We start from the raw sequence: 21652 nt of genomic DNA, 5'->3' as shown, positions 1-21652 counted from the left end.
GCTTGCTACCTTTTTTTTTTTAATTGCAAATATGATGTCATTCATTTTTTAAAGTAAAAACCTAATAAATATGAACATTTTACAAAGACTTCTTATGAATCCAGTGTGTTGAAACTTGATGAAAACTTGGATGATGTGCAAGAAAGAAATGTAAAAGTAATTTTTCACACGAATATTGGAGTTGTAGATTCAGAAACCCCCCAAAAATGGAAAAACACTGTATAATGCACTAAGTAGTGAAGGAATTTGGACAAAACCAAAAAAATAAAAAGTAACTCAGCAGTCATGAACAGTAGAATGATTTTCCTGATTTTCATTCATACCAACACAGCGTGACCCGTCTTCACTTAGGTGATATCCTCGACCGCAGTTCACCGAATTTCTCTGACAGGAGTACGAGCCCAAAGAGTTGACGCAGATCTGGCCCCGATGACATGGGTTTGTCAGGGTCACACATTCATTGATATCTAAAAACACAATAAAGGTTATTATTAGCCAAAACACAACATATTATTTTTCTCTAAAGCAAAGCTTGAGTTTAGTGAAAGAGTAATGATATGGAGGTCTTCAGGTCTTTACTAACAACATGAAGTCAATTCTCTCAGGAATGTGGAAAACATTTGCAGGTCTTAGCATGTTCACCAGAGGCTGACACCTAAAAATGTTGTTTTAAAACAGCTTTGGTTATATATATATACATATATATAAAAAGTCAGAGGGTGCAATAAGAAAACAATGAAAGGAAAAAAACAAGAAAATTACAATTTGTTTTGACAGAAGAAGAAAACTTTTTGAGTGGTCTTGTGATATTATTGCTGTGACGGGTCTTACCTATGCAGTTTCCAAGGGCGTCCTGAATGAAACCATTGTCACACTTAGCCTTGGGGACGCAGCGGAACGAGCCCTGGGTGTTCTGGCAGTTGAACTGCGGCCCGCAGTTGTGGATGCCAGTCTCACACTCATCAATATCTGGATGGAGCCACAGAACAAAGTGAGACTAAGCAAAATGTCAGGTCTGTCGATACAAGCAGAAATATGGAGGATAAGTGAGAGACCCACGTCCATAAAAATAGTGTTTTTAACATGTTCTTGTGGAGCTTTTCTCATGATACAGTATATAGAGAAAATGAAACCTGAAATTGGATATTTTTAGATTTCTTTATTGAAATCACAGCCTCTCAGCCGATGAAAAAACAGCATTTGAAAAAGTTTGTAAGTGGGATGTAGATGCTACGACGGCATGCCACAAGCTCCTTTCCGATGCATCCCTTTCTGGATGAATAAAACCACCTTTTTTTTTCCTTATCTGAGCTGAAATCTGGCTTAAAACTGCACGGCTAGATAGCTGCAATGTTGCTTGCCATTTTTGTTGCACAGATAGGTTGGGGTTGTGAGGGACTGTAAGCTAGTGAGAGAGCATGTAAACAGATGGATGATGGGAAGGGGGGTCGGCTTATTCTGCGCCAGCAGCGCCGGCCACAACTCAGAGGAGAATCTCTGATGAACTACTGCCGCTCTTTCTATGTTCTAGAAAAGAACACGTTTTTTTTTCATTTTGGTTAAAAGCGGCATAATCATAATTAAAAAAACCACTGGGAACACTTTGAAAATAGATCAAAAGATGATCGAAGACAGTCCTGTTAGCTGTTACACATTTCAATGTGCGTGATGTGTTTTCAGAATTTGACTTATTCCCTTATTAGCTGAGCTGCACTCACTCCTGCACTTGTGAACCATTCAATGGTTTAACCTCCTAATCCAACCCCTGATAATCTGAGTGTCAAGCAGGCAGGCCATTTTAGAGCCGTTAGTGTGATCTGACCCTGGATTTGAACCCTCGAGCTCCCACTTTGCCAATAACTGGGTGAGTGCTTCCCTGCACAAAGGGGTCAGAATCACTGACCTTTGCAGTTGTTGCTGTCGGTGAGTTCATAGCCGGTCCCACAGCTGACCTCTCTCTGGCACCGGAACGAGCCTTCGGTGTTGATGCAGCGCTCGCCGGCCCGGCAGTCGCTGAGACCCATCAAACACTCGTTGATGTCTGAGGTGGAGGAAACGAGAGGACAGGAAACAGGACAATCAAACCTCTGCAACACAAAAATGCATAAATATTGTCATACCTCAGTACTAGGCTTTTAGGATATTGAATACAGGGTTAATTTCATCTATTTTTATGTGTCTGTACTTTGTCAAATCTGCTTACCAATGAAGGTAAATAGGAACATGAAAAATTACCATCACAGTTCTTTCCGTCAGAGTTGAGTCTGTAGCCCTTCACACAGGCACAAGTGTTGTTCTTCAAACACAGATGAGCACACTTCCCTGATGAGCAGCACACAACAATACCTATTTGGTGACTTTTATGGCAGTTAAAATGGAAGAACTTCGAGAACCCCAATTCTCTGATTAGCGCACATTACCTTCACATTCACCGCTCAGCACTGAATTATCTCCATTGCTGCTGCTTTCATCCATATTTAGCGCTGTCGGAGGGAAATGATAAGACAATCAATCCATTTCTAAAATGCTTCTGCTCAATATTGCTATAATCCAATAACTGCTTTCCAATCAGTAAAATAGCTTCAAATATTGATTCATTTGACACAAGTACTGTTTTGTTTTGTTCCTGAGCAAAACATTTCCCAATAAAAGAAATCACATCAATCCTTTATGGTAATATTTTTAGACAGAATGTTTCATCCTTATGCTGATTCATGAGTTCCTTCCATAAAAATACCCACCTTTTCTGCCTTCACTTGCATTCAGCTCCACAGCAAATAAAGGTTTTAGGCAAATCCTATATGTGCCCGTTAGGGGGCAGTGCAGCACAGCATTTGTTGGGGGGATCTCTTCCTTCTAAATGCTTTGCATTGTTGATGCAAATGCATTGTTTATGGACTCACATTTAGGATCCACAGGATTTTTGCTTCCTGATGCTTCTTCCAAGCAGCAGGTCTGGGACACCACGCTGCACTGGTGGCTCACAGGGAGGTTTTTGTCGCAGGGTAAGCTCATTTCTTTCATGACCTTTCCCAGAAGACAACAGTCGCAGCACATCTGCCAAAACAGAACAAAACATTGTATCCAAGAGCTCACGTTCCATCAAAAACGAAGACAATGCAGGTGCAGCAGAAGGTCAATATAGCAGATCTAGTGGATCATCTTTTTTTTTTTAAATTAGATTTTAAGTCCTCCTTGGTTTTCTAAACCTGCTTAATGCTGGTCGGGTCAGTCTACCCAGCTACTGAAGGGTGAAGGAGGACAGCTTGCCATTCCATTGTAAGGCCACACAATCACACATTCACACCTATGGGGCAACTTAGAGTTACCAATGAAATGGGAATGCCCATAGAAAACCTTCACATGCACAAGAGGGAAGTGCAAAACCCACACAGAAAGGACCCTTTTCGCTGTGAGGTGAGAGTAAAAACCATTACAACACCATGCAGCTCCAAATCAGACATCATACCTTTCTTGACTAAGCCAGAAGGCATGTTTATTCACGGAATTTGTCAAATGAATGTGTCAAAATATTTTTTTCCAGAGAAAAATCCCTCAAATCTTGTAATATTGTACATTGTAAAGTTTCCGTCAAATGTCAGGGTATTCTAGAAGCTACAGTAAAAAAAAAATCGGTTGTTACAAATCAGTTGTAACACTAACACATGCTGCATTTGAGGCACTTTTAACCGCTTAACTTAACACATCAACTACTTAAAAACTATGAAGATAATAGATTCCAATTTTAACATTGACAGCAACCCTCTATGGTATCACATTGCTCTCTTCTTCAATCTGAAATCTATGGCATTTTATCAGTTATTATCAGTGCATTAAGAAGCAAATAGAGCAGGTAGAGGTGAGATGCTACAACAAACATTCCAATCCGTCAAGCCCTCCAAACCTGTGGATATCCCAACTGGGCATTAACCAGATCCCAACATATAGGAAAACAAGACAAGAAGGAACAAGAGCCGAAAGGGAACAGTATTTCAATTCCCTATATCTCAGGCCTGTCTGAAAAACTAAAAAGGATTTTCAGACAAAATAACATCCCAGTTCATCTCAAACCAGTTAATACTCTCAGACAAAAACTGGCTCATCCAAAGGACAAAATTCCTAGCTACAGAGTAATGTTGTGTACTCTATCCACTGCAAAGAGAACTGCAATGAACAGTATATAGGAGAAACCAAACAACCTTTACACAAGCGGCTTTACCAACATCGCAGAGCCAACCCAAGTGGACCTGAGTCTGCAGTGCACCTCCACCTGAAGGCCACAAACCACTCGTTCGAGGACAGTGTAGTCCGAATTCTAGCCAGAGAGAAAGGATGGTTTGAGCGAGGAGTGAAAGAAACCATCTTTGTCAAGAAGGATAAACCTTCTCTTAATAAGAATGGTGGTCTCAGATTTATTCTTCTATCCATCTACGGCAGTGTTCTGAAACCCAAACAAACCGAACCAGTTCCACCTGGGTAGTTAATAGCTGAAAGAGATGACCAGTTTGGGGAGGGAGTCACTGGCTCCCCAACCCCCAGCTGAGGACAAAGGACTCTTAACGACCTGAAACCATGTAGGCTAAGTTGACAATACCATCCAGTTTCAGGTCTGACTCCTCCCCCATGAGCGCATATATTCCAGCTCTTCGACCAGCTAATTCAGAATGGACAAAGCCTCTTGGATAAGAGGTGAAACGTCTTCTAACTTTAAAACTAAGTCCAGATGACAGCCCCTGAACCTACCACTATGGAACCAACCTTGATGAATGAGAGTCTTCATAGACATTCCAAGCTGAAACAGAAACTATTTTGCTATGAGTGTGCTTCTTTGGTCTTACCCTGTCCTAGATTGAGCAGCTCCGGGATCAAAAAAAAAATATCAGACGTTTAGAAAAGATCCCTCAAGCACGTTTCAGAGTGCTGAGGAAATGACTGATGCTATCTTTAAATTCATTCATACATTTGTTTTCCTCAAGACTTCCTTCCAATAATGAGGAAGGAATTTATTTTAAAGTTATTAAATTATTATGCAATAAATCTCTAGACAAAAAAAGGAATTGCCTCATTTTCTATACTCTACAGGAGCCACATAGCCCATTTAGACGTCCTTCTATTCATACTTCCATGTAAACAATATTTCTCAGACCTATTAAACTTCTGTAATACGTAACACCTTTAGGTTATTTTTTTTCCTAATCTCAAAGCCCATGAAAAAACAATGTATAAGGAAAATGAGCAAACAATGTTTGACTTATTGAATATGAATATGTCTGTTTTCACAGCAAAATACTCTACATCCTGAGCAGAAAAACATAATGTGTGAATCCAGTTGGACAGTGAGTAATAATTCCAAGACGGCTTGTAATTTTTGTTTTTAGAGTTTTAGAAGCAAAATTATATTCACAAAAATTATGTTAAGCCCGGTTTACATTTTGAGCAAAATAAAAATTGGTTAAAGAAACCAAAACATCCAACAAACTAGAATACTTCAAAGTAAGAGGCTGGGAGCAGGAGTATCAAGGGATGCAAATAAATTGCATTAAAAAAAGATTTATCTATCTATCTATCTATCTATCTATCTATCTATCTATCTATCTATCTATCTATCTATCTATCTATCTATCTATCTATCTATCTATCTATCTATCTATCTATCTATCTATCTATCTATCTATCTATCTATCTATCTATCTATCTATCTATCTATCTATCTATCTATCTATCTATCTATCTATCTGTCTGTCTGTCTGTCTGTCTGTCTGTCTGTCTGTCTGTCTGTCTGTCTGTCTGTCTGTCTGTCTGTCTGTCCGTCTGTCCGTCCTTTTAATTGTGAGCTTGAGAATCAGAATTGAACCTGTTCAGCTGTGATAACAATTTCTTATTCTCTGACACAGGAGCACAAATCTATTGTTCTATCCATCACCAATAATCAGGCTCAGATCGTACTGCAAATGACATTTTCTTCCCATTCTGACTATTGTTTTGAACTTTGAGCACAATATTCCGACCTTCCGACCTTCTAACTGCGTGTTTGTCATGAAATTGACCAATTAAACAAATTAATTGCATTTTTTTTTCTAAACTTGTCCTGTCCAACAGCTGGGCAAACAGATGAGAGCTGAAGGCCTCTTATGATGGACATATTTTACTTTAACAACATGGGTTATCAATCTTCTGACACACCACAGCTATGTCCGAATAAACCCCTTTTGTAACCGAGACCAAACTTTATTTATTTTAATCGTATTTGAAAATATTTTGTGTTGGAAAGGAGGGAAGAAAAGAGGGGGGAAAGGATAAGAGGGTGATTAGGGGGGGGGGGTAAAATCATGAAGCAGCATAAAGCAACAAGTTGTTGGATGTTTATCATTACGGTCAGGTTCAGATGTAATACCAATCTAGAAGGGGCGGGGCCTGTCCACACACACACTAAAATGTCATAAACATACCCGTTGGCTGCAAAAATGTCCACATGTCAACATGTACACAATACAAATATCGTTCACACGCATACTTATGCCTTCAAACCAACTAGTGGGAAATATTTCATCCAATCACGCAAAATATTAGTTCAAAGGTGAGCTAACACCTGTGCTCAGGTGAGTGTTTATGTTTTTCTAAAATGGATGGTGGAATGTGAAAAGAAGGACAGAGAGTTCCCAGTCATCCCCACACCAAGACACCCGCCGCAGCAGCCGCGGGAGCCAGAACCCCTCCAACATCCGCACGGTAGCAGATAGAGAACAGCCGCCCCCCCAGGCGATCACACCTGCCACCCAGGCCAGGGCCAGCAGGACCGCCACGGGGGCCCCAGAGCCAGAGAGCGGGGAGGCATGGGGGGGACAGAGAGTGCAAGCTCCAGCCCAACCAGGAGAGCAGCCCCCCCGCCGATCAGGGAGATCCCAACGCAGTGCCCCACCCCAGAAGACTGCCCACAGACCCAGACGAGCACCCAATCACCACCCAGGAGTTCTGGGCATCCCCCCGCCCCATCCCCAGGTACGAGTCAGGACCCCCCAAGGGAGACCACCCACCCCGCTCCAGGCAGCCACCCATCCGGCCCACGGTTGGTCCAGGAAGGAGCAAGGCAGGGGCCAGCCGCCACCGCCCAGGTGAAGAGGGGGTCCACAAGAGGTGTTGTAAACATGGCCCGACCAGGCTCACCCACAGTTGGAAATTCGGCGAGGCCCAGTGCTCAGGGGCAATGACCAGAACCCACACCACAGGGACTCGGACACCCCCCAGCTCAGGTGGGATTTGAACCCTGGCTCTTGGACTTGCCAGAAAGCTCAGGGATCCCTCTCCCTGCGTGGAGAGAGGGCCGCCGGGCCCAGGAAGCCAGCACCGAGGGAACACGGCCGACGTTGCCAAGGGCCCAGTACCCCCTAATAGAGCTTGACTGAGCAGTGTTGATTATTTTTCAAAAAATAAGTTTAAAGGCAAGCCATCACCTGTACACTACCTGATAACTACAACATGTTCAAGATAGACAACTTGGAGCATAAGCCAGTTTGCATGCCATTCTTTTGAAATCATTGATGAAGTGTGGACATAAGATGAAAGCAAAACAGACATAGAGGGTTTGAATGAGAGAAGGGGAAAATAGCATTAGCGCAGAGTGATTTGTTTGGTTTATTGCGAAAGAATTAAAAGCAAGGGCTGGGGTGTTTGACAGTTGTTTCATGAAAGAACAAGCCTCGTCCTGCTTGTGGCACACAAACAGAAAAACACAGAGATTCACAGAAATCCTCCTGGTAATCACTCAAATCAAACAGAGAAGAGTGAAAAACAGCACGATTAGGCGGAGAAATACATTTTTTTAGTAAAAACTACAAGTTTTTTAGCTTGAGAAGCACAAACACACCTTTGTAGTCTTGGTCTCACAGGTGTTGTTGAATAAGGAGTCACAGACTCCCTGATCTTTAGCCAGGTTGATTCCAGTCCTGCACATGTTGTCCTCCAGCGCCGCTGTGCAGCACTGCTCCTGCACTATCCTGGCCAAAGAAAACAAAAAGGAAAGAACAAAAAACAGCAAAAGAGAAAGAAAGTTGATGAGTTTCATCTTTAGTTTTTTTTTTCAATTTTATTATTTATTTTTTACATTGGAGGGGTTATGAATCTTTTGACACCAGAGAAAAATCCCTACCTGCACAAGACTTGATAACGAAATAGGCCCATTTCCCAATAATGATAAATAATTTGGTGCATGAGAAGTCAGAGGTGCATTTCAGTCTTTCTGAGAGGTTTGAAGCTTTTTAAATCTTTAGTTTTGACAGTCCAGATCACCAGAATGTAAATGCTGTATGAGCATGAAGTCTATATAAAGCATTAAAAAATAGCACATTACAATTTAAAAAATTACAAAACACAGATTTATCAAACCCATTTTAGATTTTAGGTAAAACATTGATGAGAAAAAAAAGAAAAATAAATCCTGAAACAAAAGAGTGGAAGTAGAATTAAACTCTTGGCTGAATGCTCAGTAAATTCCATCAAGGTTGCAGTGATTTTCAATGTTCCATCACTTCATTTGGGTTAAGTTGTGCTCCTCAAGTTTTCACCTCTTTAAAATTTCCATTCTTTGATTTGGAGTGGGGTTTGTAAAATACCAATAAAGGAAAACCCGCCTGCAAAGTCCAATACATCTTTCAATTAGTTTACTTAGACATAAAGTTTGATCTACGATAAGACAGTTAAAAAGAAGCACAAAGAAAAGAAACTGTCTGAAAAATGAACTAAAAAATCAAGTAAGTTTATTTGCTAGTTAGAATCATTTTTGTCTTACTGTGATTTTATAAGACATACAGTATAAAAGCCCACCCCCACCGTGGATCTGTGACGTCAGGGCACACACCTCCTTTGCAAAACCTTTTATGGCCACAGTCCTGCTCCTGCTTTCCCTTTTCCCCAACAGCTTTTCTTTTTCTTCCAGCAATCATTCTGATTTCCTGTTATTGCCTCTCCATCCTCCCTCTATGTTGCGTTTCACCTCAAAGGTATTTCCTGGGTTTTAACACCCCCCCCCCCCCCCCCCCCCTTTCGCCAGACTCACAGTTCTTCACCCACCAAGCACACCCCCTAAAATCCCCTCTTCCTCTCTCTCATTCCCCCCTTTTAACTGTAATTCACACAAATAAGGCCATGGTAAATGTGTTTGCCATCAGAGATCACAGCGGCACAGATTTCTGGCTTTGGGGGCCTGAACCTGCAGCACAACACCTTCTAAGGATTTCTGTCAGGCCCATTACTACTCCATCAGCGTTAGCGTTTCCGGCTCCTGAAGTGAATATAGTGACCAGAGATTTATGGGTGTGAGCTAAAGCAAGATCAAAACCACTTACAGACATTTTCCAGGTTTGCAGTCAAGGCCACACCTTCAGAGTTTGCTTGAAAGTGAAGGATTGTGAGAAAGGGCCAACGCGCACCTGCTTACCTGCATGTGATTGATGCAGAAATAAGAGGAAGTGAAGCGCAGTCTTTGTTTTCATTTCCGTGCTTCTGCCCATCTTTGCAGCAGTCATCGATCGGAATGTCTTCTGCTCCTGTACAATCATAGTAAATGGTGTTTAAAGTCCCATTCCGATCATCTCTTTATCTATTTTAAAAGTGTTCCTATTGGCCTTTTAAGTATGATTATGCCATTTTTAAGCATAGAACACAGTTTGTGCAGAGCAGGAGGATTTTTGGAAATTCACCTCTGAGTTGTGGGCGGAACCCTAGGTGAGGAGTAAGCCCACCCCATTTCCCATCATCAATTTGTTTAAACGCTCTCCCGCTAGCTCACAAGTCCGACCTAACATTAGCGGTGCAACAAAAATGGCAGCAATTATGGAGCTGTCCAACCGCACAGTTTTAAGCCACATAGTTCAGACGACAAGAACGAAGACATTTATAGATCTATTTGTCTGTCAGTGGAAGCATCAGAATAGAGCGGAGCAGAGAGCTTGTGGCTTGCAGTAGTAGCTTCTACGTCACACCTACTAACTTTTTCCAACAGCACCTTTTTTACTTCTAGGTTTAGATTCACAAATCAAAGATTAGATTCAATATATATTTTTTCTGTGATTATAAATAAATTCCCATCTTCAAAAAGTTCCTTTTTATTGGTTTATGAGAAGTAGGTTTTCATTTAAGAAGTCATATTGAACAACACTGGAACATTTTATTAGAGATTTTTACAATAAAGACAGAAAAAATATTAGATTGCTTAAAATATATTAAAAATTCATTTGAAGAACAATATATCCCAAAAAATTGACTTGATAAATAATTTATTGGTTTGATGAACTGTGTGCAATCCCAACCCACGATTCATCTGTAAAAGCACACTCTTGCTTTGAGCTGATAATAATTTCCTCAGAAGGAAAAAAGAAAAATGATCTAAATAAAGACTTTTTAAATCTTCTCTCAAAAAAACTTTAAAATATGCAGAGTAAATCATTTTCAAAACTGATCTCTGATGATTAATACGGTTTGTCAAACCCAAGTTAACGAAAATATGTGTTTCTGTCTTTGCGTCAGGACATCAACCATCTCTGTGGACGATTCTGTCTGTGGATTAGAGAGCAGGGAATGCCATAACTCTGTAAACAAACACATCAAGCACATTTCCTCGCCTGTGGTTTGCATGGTCTGCCAAACGTGAAATAACTTTGGCAGATTGATTACTTTATCTGCTCTTTAAAACCAGCCTCATCACGCCAAACCTTTTTCTAACAGTCAGTCCACTGGGACAAACTTCACAGAACAGACGAAGCAAAAGTTTTTGCTCAGTAAACACTTGCAAGGGTTTTTGGGGATTAGGTATTGCGAAACGGGTTGAACAAATCCTTTTGTTCGAGACACGGCGTCTGCACTCAGATTTCTGGCAGGGCTAAGAAAGCTTAAAAAATAAATTAGATTAAGTGGGGAGGACAAGTGTCTGGAAGAGAAGTCTCCTGGGTTTTACAGGTTGGCTGCTTTTTCCTAGAGGGAGGAATTTTATAATGAATATTAAATCTACAAAAGCAAAAGCAGGAATATTTGACACCACAAATCAATGCTCTATCACCACAGTGAAAGTCTAATTAGAAGGACTTGGTTATATTACGTTTCTTCATCAACTAAGTCTGTAAAAAATCATTTTTTAACACAAAATTAAAGTTTAACAGAAGTAACTGTAATTATTTAGAGGAAGCTGCAGGAAAACAAACCCTACAATTACACCACTCTGACTACTACTGGTATACCTATAAGTATGGATTCATCGCCGCGTTAGCTGACTCACTGCTGGCTTTACTGGCCAGAAAGTAGCTGCTTTTAAAAGCTCGTAAAAGCTCTTATAGACCTTCCATAAAGTGTTTCTGTTTGAAAGGTGAAAACATTCATCTCTCTGGTTTACAGAAAACTCCAAATGCCAAAACCAAATGTCAAACTTTATTGTTTTGATCATCTTGGTCAAAGCAGAGCGTTCTTGTGGAGATGTTTGAAGGCGTCCATCAAACCTTTCCACCAAACAATTCCTTGCTTTTTTTCTGTGAAATGCGACATGACAGCAGCAGCTGGTGATTAGTCTGCTCTGAAGAGCTTTCCCAGCAGCAGACTAAACTGAAATAACAGAGGAGCTTTAAAGCTGCATGACTTCTTGTTTTTTATCAGTGGAACCAAACCAGGCTCAGCCAGCCTCTGGCTTGCTGCCCCCGGGTCCTTAGTCCTGGTGATGCATCGGCTGTCTGGAGGAGATGTTTTTCCACTGTGGATTCTGCTGATTTTGAGGGATATCCTGACTTTGGCAGTCCAGCACATGGCTTGACTGCTAAACATCTCAGGTAAACAAAGCTGGATGCAACAGAAGAGTTTTGTTTATTTTCTTCTGACAAAGATAGAGTGATTGGATGAAACTGATCTCAATTTTAAAATTTTTTTTAAATGAAAATAAAAGCACACCTTTGAAAAAAATGGCTTAACCTTGGTGGCCCTGCTGTGGGTCTTTAAGCGTGCATAGCAATTATTTATGTAGACTGTGCCATTATTCGGAGACAGTAGTCTTTCCCTTTTTGACATCAGGATGTCACAACCCACTAGGGTGCCTGGCCTTTGACTTGCAGGGCAGGAAGCAAAGACAGCACAGTCAGTGGGAGCCCTGGCTTTCACAGCTTGTGTGGGAAAGCACTTAAACACTTTCTGTGTGATGTGATGTGATGCCTCATTTTACCACTTTACAGATCAAAGTGCGCCTAGGTTGTGGCATAAACAAAGGTGGTGCATGCTACAGCCTGACAGGAATCTGGAATTTTCTTCTCTCACAGAAGTTCCAAAAAGTAATGTTTGTGTCACTTAATGAATAAGGAAGAGGAAAAAATGGGAGAGTCATATTAACTGGAAAATGTGCCTTTCAGCATTTAAAGCCTCGGGAAATAACAGATTCCTGTAGATTTATGAGATGATTAACGTAATGAAAAGTAGTGTGCTTATCTTCTTTAATCACATGTCCTAACAAGTTTCTAATTTATCATTTCCTCATTTTTTCCCCTCCTTAGCAAAAAATGATTTATAGGAGGTATTTAAGTTAAAAAAACAAGTTGCCATTACGCACGAGATACCCCAAAAAACGCAATGGGGACTTACCTTGACCAAGCAGAGCGCCGATCAGAGCGCAGAGGAGCGCAGCGCGCAGCGCCATTCAGAGCAGATTCCGCAAACAGCTGCGAAGTAGAAAAAAAACTGCAACCACAGTTTGCTGGGTAAAAGCGGGTTTTGGGAGCGAGCGGCTGCTGCTGCTTAGGAGAAAGAAGAGGGAAAGAGGTGGAAGTGATGGAGCAGGGAGTCGCAGTTGGAGCGTGACTAGTAGTGAGGGGGGCGGGCAGACATCATTTGATACAATCTTCCGTCCTTTTAACCTGAAATACCTTAAAATTATCTCAAATTTGAATCTCTTTAGAAGATTTCAGAAACATTTCAGTAGCTCTCTATTTACATCTTTATCTCGTAATGAGCGCCCCTCTAACAGAAGTTAAAATAACTCACCAATTCCCGATTTTATTATTTTTCTCATTTCCAGATTTCTTGACTTCAGACAGAGGCAGGTTTTGTCAGGGGTCAACAAGCTTTTAAAGAGCCATTAGGATCGATTTTTCACTAACAACAAAGCCTCAACGTATTTAGAAAAATATGACACTGAAGGTGGACAAGTTAACAAAAAAAAAGGTATTTTGTCATAAGTGATTAAAAAAATAGTTTATTTTACGGTTTGTGGTGCATCTCAGCCAGAAATGAGTAACATTTTCTAAATCTAAATCAGAGCTAATTAAACACCCTATCAGATCATCTTTTCACCTGTGTGTTTTTCTAGGATATAGTTTCTGTGGAGTCCCAGTGGTTTGTTAGAAATTCACCTCTGAGTTGTGGACGGGACTTTTGGTGAGAGTAAAGCTTCTTTAATATCCTATCATGGAGCTATGCAGCCGTACAGTTTTGATCCAGACACCAGTTCAGATCAGAAAAACAAAGATGTACATGGATCTATTTGTCTGCCAGTGGATGCATCAGATGCATCAGCTGGGCGCCTGTGACCTGTCAGCTTTAGCGCTGCCACAAGCTTTTTTTTTGTCTGGTCCTAATTCACAACCATTTTAATAAAAGAGATGATCAGAAAAGCAATTTTAACCATAATTTTCTTTATATATGTCCTCCATCAATCTGTCAAAATGTGATTCTTGTGATTCATACTGTCCTTCAGCTTTTTGTGGATGAGTTGAATACAGTTCGAGTTAGTTTACTTCTTTTTTACTTCACTACTTACTTTACACTTTACAGTAACTTTTTAAAGTTAAAAACTTTATTTTTCCTTTAATCAGAGAGCCACAATGGAGGAGAAGAAGCGCCACATGCAGCTCCGGAGGTTACAGACTCCTAGACTAGTGAAATAATTGTCTTTTAGGGGCTATTTCTGGATTTTTTAAATTTTATTTTAAGTTTATTTCAAGAAAACAATAAACCTGATACCCTGCAAGGTGTTTTTTCCCTCTCTTTTAAAAGCTTTCATGGATGCACACATGGAAATAGTCTTTCCATCAATGGCAGGATAGACTTTTTTTCTGTGACTAATGATTCTAATGATCACTCAACATCTGGAGCTCCTTTGGGGGCATTTTGAGAAAAGTGCAGCCTGCAAGCCTTGAAAACCAACAAAGTTGCAATAAAAAAGTGAATAAAAGCAGAAATATTTGGAAGTCACAGCTTGCCCATTGCATCTTCATCTTGAATCGCATGCTCTTGCATCCTGCATCTAGTCTTAAATTCTTCCATTTCAGATTTTCCTAATACTGAGATGTGCACGCTGTCTTCCAGGAGGATCAAGGATGCTAAGATGGTCGTAAATAAGCCACACACACAGATGCAGTCGTCTCCCAGACTTGGCGAGAGGAGCAGAAATAATTGCTAGACTGCATTATAAACATTTTGTACCAACTAAGCCCCCTCTGTAAATTCAATCAGTCTACTCAGTCTGGGCATGTAGACAGAAAGAGGTTAAATGATCCTCTAATCAAAGCCAGATGTCTGCACCAGTCTAGCCCGTTAAGAAATAACACTAAGGGCTTGGTATCATGACACTAAAAACACTGAGAAAACCCCCAAATATACGACAGTTAAGAATTGATTACGACACTTTAAAAAAATTGCTTTCCTCTCTTCTCCTAAATCTGCTGAAAGCCGTGTTTGGCATGTGTATTTGCTCTTTTATAGCCACTTTTTGGTATCTTTAATTGTGGCTTTTTTTCTCTTTTAATAGAGTGCATAAGTGATGTTATCCGTCTCTATATATTTCACATGTATGTGAAATATCGTGGCACCCTGGATTCAGAATTTCTTGGAAAACAAATTTCAATTTCACAGTCTGTGGATAAGGCAGAAAACCAAACAGAAAAAAATATATATGTTTTTTTGTAACTTTCATTCATCCTGGTTGGATCATAAATACATATTTATTTATGTTTAATTGTTTTGATTTTATGATATTTCAGCAAAAATGTTATTCTCTGGTAGAGAAAAGCATGCTCTTTAAAAGAAAACATGCTAAAGCAGTAAAAGAAAAAATATATTTTAATAAATGAATCCATAATTTTTTTTTTTTCAGATAAAAAAAAAACAATGGTTTTAAAAATACATATAAACCACATCAAGGTTGGAAAAATCTCCTTCAAATGGATGCATCCATTTGTTAAACTCCTCTATCATTTGAGGATGTGACAGTCCCCACCAAAGAGTGACTACATCAACAAAAATCCCAATTATTTTGTCTTTTTACAACAGAGCTAGCCATGATCTTATCTTTGCCGAAAGAGGAGATAAGATGCCATTTGGGGAGTGAAGAATGTCCAAATGGAGTCCAGAGTGTTTGCAGGTTTGAGATTTACCGGGTTTGATCTTAATAGGCCTGTTGTGTCTGTGGATCTCCTTTTCTGCATCCTTTAGCTTTGAAAGCAGCTGAACCCTCACTTCTCTGTGATGCTTTGCACGCTAAGTAGTAACACAGGAGAAGAAAGTAGTGAAAGACAAAGTTTCCGAACGTTTTACAGCTATAAGAAAACTGTTCAATGCTGGTTTACATAGCAAAAATATGAGTATAAATTATTTCAGCAGTTCATTATTTCCAAATGTGGTCATATCATTTTTTTTTATGGCCACATTTTTACTAATCTTGATACTTTCCTCCATGCTAAACATCACCCCACAGACAAAAATACCTTTTTTTGCGTTGTCCTTACACAACGTTGCAACATTGTTTGATGTAATTTCTAATTGAATCTTCTTTTCTGGCAAATATTCTCCTTCTCTTTCCTGAAACAGTTTTTGTATGTTTGTTTTTAGCTTCATAAATTATTTGCAGTCATATCTTATTACATATGTAACTTTTTTGTTTTAATGTAATGGTGTGTTCATAATAACCCACTTTATGATTGAATCTTATGCTTCACTTTTGCAATATACATAGTGGCTTTAACTATGCACTACTAATATTTCAGTCCCTTTTACATGTGTTTAGGATTTGTGCCCTGTGGATCAGTCTATCAACTTTTTGGAGTCCAAATTTGAGAGTTGAGTTTTGAGGGAGTATTTGGTGCGAAAGCAGACGTCTTTAGTTTTCCAACAAATTTCAGCTTTGAATAAAATAAACACTCTATGGATTTACTAGAACTGTACACAATCATAGTAACTTAGAATGACAGTATTGGTTCAAATTGTTGCCAACTGCTGTGTTCTTAGTTTTATAGTTGGCCTCTGCAATTAATATAAATGTTATTCATTAAATGAAGCAACAATGGAACCTCTCAGATCTATACTTGAACATTAACAATGGGATGCATAGCTTTACATGGAAACTCTGCAGCTATATTTCAATATTCTCTTCATTTAATAAAAAGAAAAATTAAATCCTTTTTAGTGGCATTAAATTCGTACAATTCTTTAAATATTCCTGTAATCCTGGTTTGCTACACTTCGAACTACATCGTAAAGCCTCCTGCTCAGATTTTCTGTCAGATTCTTGGGAGGAAATGAAATTATTATTGTTGAACCCTAAATGACAGTCAATTGAAACACAACACAGACACAAATTAAATAAAAATATATCACAGTATAACACTCATATTTTCATAAACAAACAAGAAACTATTAGCAATACCAAAAATAACATCAGGTAGCTGAATTATATATTATATCTTGTAAAAAGAGTAGGTATTCCAAATAGTTTAGAATATTTATTTCACTTTGATTAGTCTATGCTAAAAAAGCAGAGTCACCAAAACCTTTAGTGTGAAAAAAATATGAATTTTCTACTGTCAGACACAAGTCTAAACATTTAGAAAGAACACAAACATAAAAAAAGCATGGAAGGTAAGGTGAGAAAGTTTGGAGCAAGAATTAAAATACCACTGTCTGTAGAACTGAACACACATCATCTGTGGAGGTTTGATTATTAGGCTGCTTTGAGAGGAAGGTTGTAGTAATAGGTCATAGTTTTAAGCACCACAGGGATAAGATTAATTTAATATGCTGTTAAAATAAAACTTCCTTTTGACTGTTTTTAGAGAAGAATTGCTTGAACAGATAGATTTGGTTTAAGGTCCCACCCTGATCATCTTTTGATCTTTTGTAAAAGTGTTTTTCATGTCTATGATTATGCTGTTTTAAATCAAAATCTAAAAACCTATGTCGTTTTCTAGGACATATTGTCTGCAAAGCGGCAGTAGTTCTTTCGAATTTGCTTCTGAGTAAGCCTGTCCTGATTTCCCATGATCACTGTTTTTACCCTCTGTCCCGCTACAGTCCCTCACACCCCGACTCTAACACTGCCGGTGCAACAAAAATGGCGAGTAATATTGGAGCCATCCAGCCAAACGGTTTTAAGCCACATTTCCACTCAGACAAGGAAAACAATGACCTTTTTGTCTGCAAGTGGATGCATCAGAATGGAGTGGAGCGGGGAGCCTGTGACCCCCCCCAGCGTATTTTCAACGTCACAAATATGACAATTTTTTTCAACGAGTGCAATTTTAAGCTTAATTTTCTTTCCATATGTCTTCCATGCTCAGGAAAATGCCTCAAGAGCATGTTAAAACACCAAAAACAGTTTTATAGCAGTATAACAGTTTTGTTCCTCCTAATCTGAATGACAATAAAGACAAATAAAGCATTTGTAAAAACACAGAACAATCCCAAGGCTTTCTTTTTGAAGTGAGTTATCTGAAAGACAGCTGCTACAGATGTTCATACATACATTTAGATCTGCATCATCCTGAGTTCATCTTCCAGCTGTAACAGCATGTTTGCATTAGTGAGGCAGGTTTTGTCTGCACTTCTCATGCCTTCCCTCATCCTGTTCTTCGAGGGGGTGGTTGTGAGGGGAGGGGGGTGTCAAAACAAACTGAGACTAGACTAAACAACCTAAAGACACGATTTCAGCACTTCCTACATGAGGAGTTTTAGGTCTATTTTTACAGGATCGACTCCACAGATATTTTTTTGTGTGCGTGTGATTTTGATTCACAAGGTCGTCTGAGACTTAATTTCATAGCAATGGGCATAAATCAATCTGCATGATGTCAGCCATATTCAGGATAATCCAAAACTTCCTAAGAGGATTCATTCTCACACAGACTTATAGCTGCACAGTAGAAAATGTTCCTTCATGCTTAATTATTTTAGTTTTGAACTGCTTTTATCTCTCAAGATTTGAGAGATGGCTCTTTGGCAAAACGTTTGTGAAAATGTTGCATACTTTTAGAACGCTTTACTACCTTCCTTGAAGACCCAAAGTGCTTTACAGTCACAGTCCCATTCACACACACACAGATGGCGGCTCCGCTGCCAAACTCCGGCGCCAACCTATAACCACCAGGAGCAATGTGGGGTTCAGTTTCTTGCCCAAGGACACTTTGACACATGGACGGGCAAGGCGGCAACCAAACCTGCAATATTCCAATCAGAAGTCAACCGCTCTACATCTGCACCACAGCCTCTAAAAATGATTTTAATTAAGGGAAATAAAACCTTCATTTAGTCTTTTACTTTGGTCAAGAATGTTTGTGACCTGCAGCCTTTCTAGTTGAAGTACGAAAAACTGAAAAATGGTCGCAGTCAGAAATTTCACAAAATATCTTTTTTTTGTATTTATTTATTTTCAACATGGGAGTCTTTTAAGATTTATGAGCAGAGCCCCAAAAACTATGAAGTCATGTTTTTTTTCATGCAGTGGAGTCTGTATTTGCATTTTTTTGTATTTACTTTTGTATTTGCAATATCCTTAATTTTATATTTTGATCATGTTAAAAAAAACTCTTTGCTGACGGCTTTTACTTTATTTTAATTTCATGCAATTTTTTTATTTTAACCTGTTTGATTCTTTCTGCTGTTTTTTGGCGAGTCAGTGGGAAATAAAATCCTGTTTTAATGCATCTGTAAAAAGACATAATTCTTTTTGATCATTTTTAAGTTTCTGTTTATTGACGTTTCATTGAAAGTGGCCACTCAAATGCGCAAGAGCGATGTGAACGCAGCGTGACACCAAACAGTGAGCATTTCCTTAGATTTATCTGCAATCAGGTCCTATATATACTGACTGGAACAAAATTATTTTGGTTTAAACTGAGAAGTGTTTTTTTCTCTTTAGAGAAATAACTGTAAATAAATTTGATGCAAAAAAGGAAACAAAAAACTTTGCTCCAATTTACTGGTAGCATTTAAAAGGTTTGCTACAATTGTTCACATGCCATGCTAAACAAGACTGCCCCCATCTGGGGATGGTGACAGCTGGGAGTTTTGGCTGAGTTTTCCAGCAAATGTCCATCCTATCTGCACTCAAACCCTTTTGCCTGCACATAAAGACAAAATCAGAATCACAAAGAAGGCATATTTCTGAAAAATTAAGTAAGAAATTAACAGGAAATCAGCCACAGTCAAATGTTTGTAGTAACAAAAAACTCAATTTTGATCTAATAGTCAAAAATCATAGGTTTTGGTTGGCTTAGAAGGCACTTTAAAGCCTCTCCAAGGAAAAATGAAACATTTGTATGCAGGATTTCAAGCATAGAACTATTAAATTGAGAAACGCAAACATCATGCACAGAATAAGCCCTGCTAAAGGATCGGGGGTATTCCAAAAAGTTATGCTTAATTCAATTACGTAGGTGTAACTTTGGTGCTGCTGTTAGATCGGCAGCGCAAGGAATTGTGGGATACCATTCCCTTTGTACGGTGGCCGGGAATATATATATATATCACAACTTGAGATTGAAGCGATACAGTACAATGCCGCGGGAGAGCCACAACAGGTCAGAGAGGAGGTTATACCGCACTCCCACCCTGAGATTGGGTAAACAGCCCCAACAACCACAATTACGCTGAGCGAGGCAGCAACTGACCTGAAAGACAAGATCATGTCTACAATGAACACTATAGGCAACCCCGAAACCAGCTACAACGGTAAAGTGATGTACCACCTGAACGTCTACTGGAAAATGTGAATGAAGCATAGAGAGCAATTCCTACCACAACCATCACAGAAACCAATGAACTGGTTGGGCTCAAGAAATGCAGCCGGATGGTGACAAAGAGAGGCAAGGTAGTCCACACAGGAGGGGTCTCACTCCCAGAAGGAACAATAGCAGACATCGAGGACAGTTACAAGTACCTTGGAATTCCGCAGGCAAATGGCAACCTGGAGCAGGCAACAAGGAAAGCTGCAACAGCTAAATACCTCCAACGAGTAAGGGAAGTCCTGAGAAGCCAGCTCAATGGCAAAAATAAGACCCAGGCAATAAACAGCTACGCACTGTCAGTTATCAGATACCCTGCAGGAATAATAAGATGGCCAAAGGAAGAGATACAGACCACGGATGTTAAAACACGAAAGCTCCTCACCATGCATGGAGGGTTCCATCCCAAATCCAGCACCCTGAGACTGTATGCTAGCCGCAAGGAAGGAGGCCGAGGACTAGAGAGCGTAGAAGCCACTATCCAGGATGAAACATCCAAGATCCATGAGTACATCAAACTCAAGGCCCCAACTGACAGTGTGCTCAGTGAATGTCTCAGGCAATGGAGAGCAGAGGATACAGTGCTGGAGGACAGATCATCATGGGAGGATAAACCCCTGCATGGGATGTACCACCGGACCATAACTGAAGTGGCTGGAAAGACCTCAGACCTCTCAGTCCAGAAAAGCGCAGTGCTAGGAACAGCTAAGATACTGCGCAGGACCCTCAAGCTCCCAGGCCTCTGGTAGAGGACCCGAGCTTGGAGGAGAAACCACCCGGAGGGTGAGAGGGGCGTGTTTTATATATATATATATATATATATATATATATATATATATATATATATATATATATATATATATATCACGCGTTTCCATGGTGACTCCGGAGAATGTCTTTATGTACTTGCTGTGCACGCCCATTAACCCAGGGTTACAAAGTCGAGCGTAACTACGCTAAATCATAACCGGTCTTTTGGAACCGACATCCCCAGAGTAAGAAAGTTCAGGCGGACTTCAGCCAGAGTTCAGGCTTAAAGTCAGGGTAGTTTAAACATGCTTTCTGGAATACCCCCCCCGATCTCCTCTCTATGTTCTCTAAATTGCAATTGATTAAAGCTAAATTTTCCTGTGTTTTTCCTAAAATATTTGTTGAGTTTTGATGTATCTGTGGTGGAGAAGCTGGATTCGTTGGCTAACCCGACACTTTACATGTCTTCTGTGCATTGCCACCCACTAAAGTTAAAATAAACCTTTGCTCCAGAGAGTTGAGGGAACTTTGAGGAGTTTTACCCTCCTGATTTATGATCTTTCTAACAGAGATGTTAAACGCTGCTGTTCCAGTGTGAAGAAAGGCTGGAATCAGAGGAATGCTGGTTGAGGTCAAATAGGTGGAGACTAAACGCCCTCAACCAATAGTTTTGTTTCCTTGTTTATTTTATAAAATGTTTTCTTTTTACGTGTAGCTGTGAATCTAAACTGTCAGATATTGGTGGTGCTACTTAAGTGTGAGTTAGGATTTAAAACTACAAGCAACAAATTTTAAATTATCAGCCGAGTCTTTGAAACCAATTGAATCTTTGGCATTGTCTTCAGTGACAAAAAAGTACAGTATTTTCCATACAGTCCACCAGATTA

At 39.7% G+C, this 21652-nt stretch overlaps 1 protein-coding gene across 2 annotated transcripts in view; it reads right to left on the bottom strand.

Moving 5' to 3' along the window:
* Window positions 1-12806, bottom strand: part of LOC101154774 (fibulin-1) — a 33707-nt gene extending 20901 nt beyond the window's left edge. Inside the window, exons 1-9 of one of the 2 annotated variants that reach the window (XM_011475893.2) lie at window positions 12607-12806; window positions 9434-9542; window positions 7865-7994; window positions 2904-3057; window positions 2421-2483; window positions 2236-2322; window positions 1904-2041; window positions 832-969; window positions 324-467 (exon numbers count right to left, since the gene is read on the bottom strand). In XM_011475893.2, the coding sequence (XP_011474195.1) occupies window positions 324-467; window positions 832-969; window positions 1904-2041; window positions 2236-2322; window positions 2421-2483; window positions 2904-3057; window positions 7865-7994; window positions 9434-9542; window positions 12607-12661 (1018 nt within the window). In that variant the 5' untranslated portion in view covers window positions 12662-12806. The remainder of the gene's footprint in view (window positions 1-323; window positions 468-831; window positions 970-1903; window positions 2042-2235; window positions 2323-2420; window positions 2484-2903; window positions 3058-7864; window positions 7995-9433; window positions 9543-12606) is intronic. The other variant, XM_011475891.3, reaches the window with a different exon arrangement.
* Between the last annotated feature and the right edge of the window lie 8846 nt (window positions 12807-21652).

Source organism: Oryzias latipes, chromosome 6 (genome assembly GCF_002234675.1).
Source record: "Oryzias latipes chromosome 6, ASM223467v1".
Taxonomy (NCBI): Eukaryota; Metazoa; Chordata; class Actinopteri; order Beloniformes; family Adrianichthyidae; genus Oryzias; species Oryzias latipes.
The sequence above is the reverse complement of the archived record's forward strand: the minus strand, read 5'-3'. Positions and strand labels throughout refer to the sequence as shown.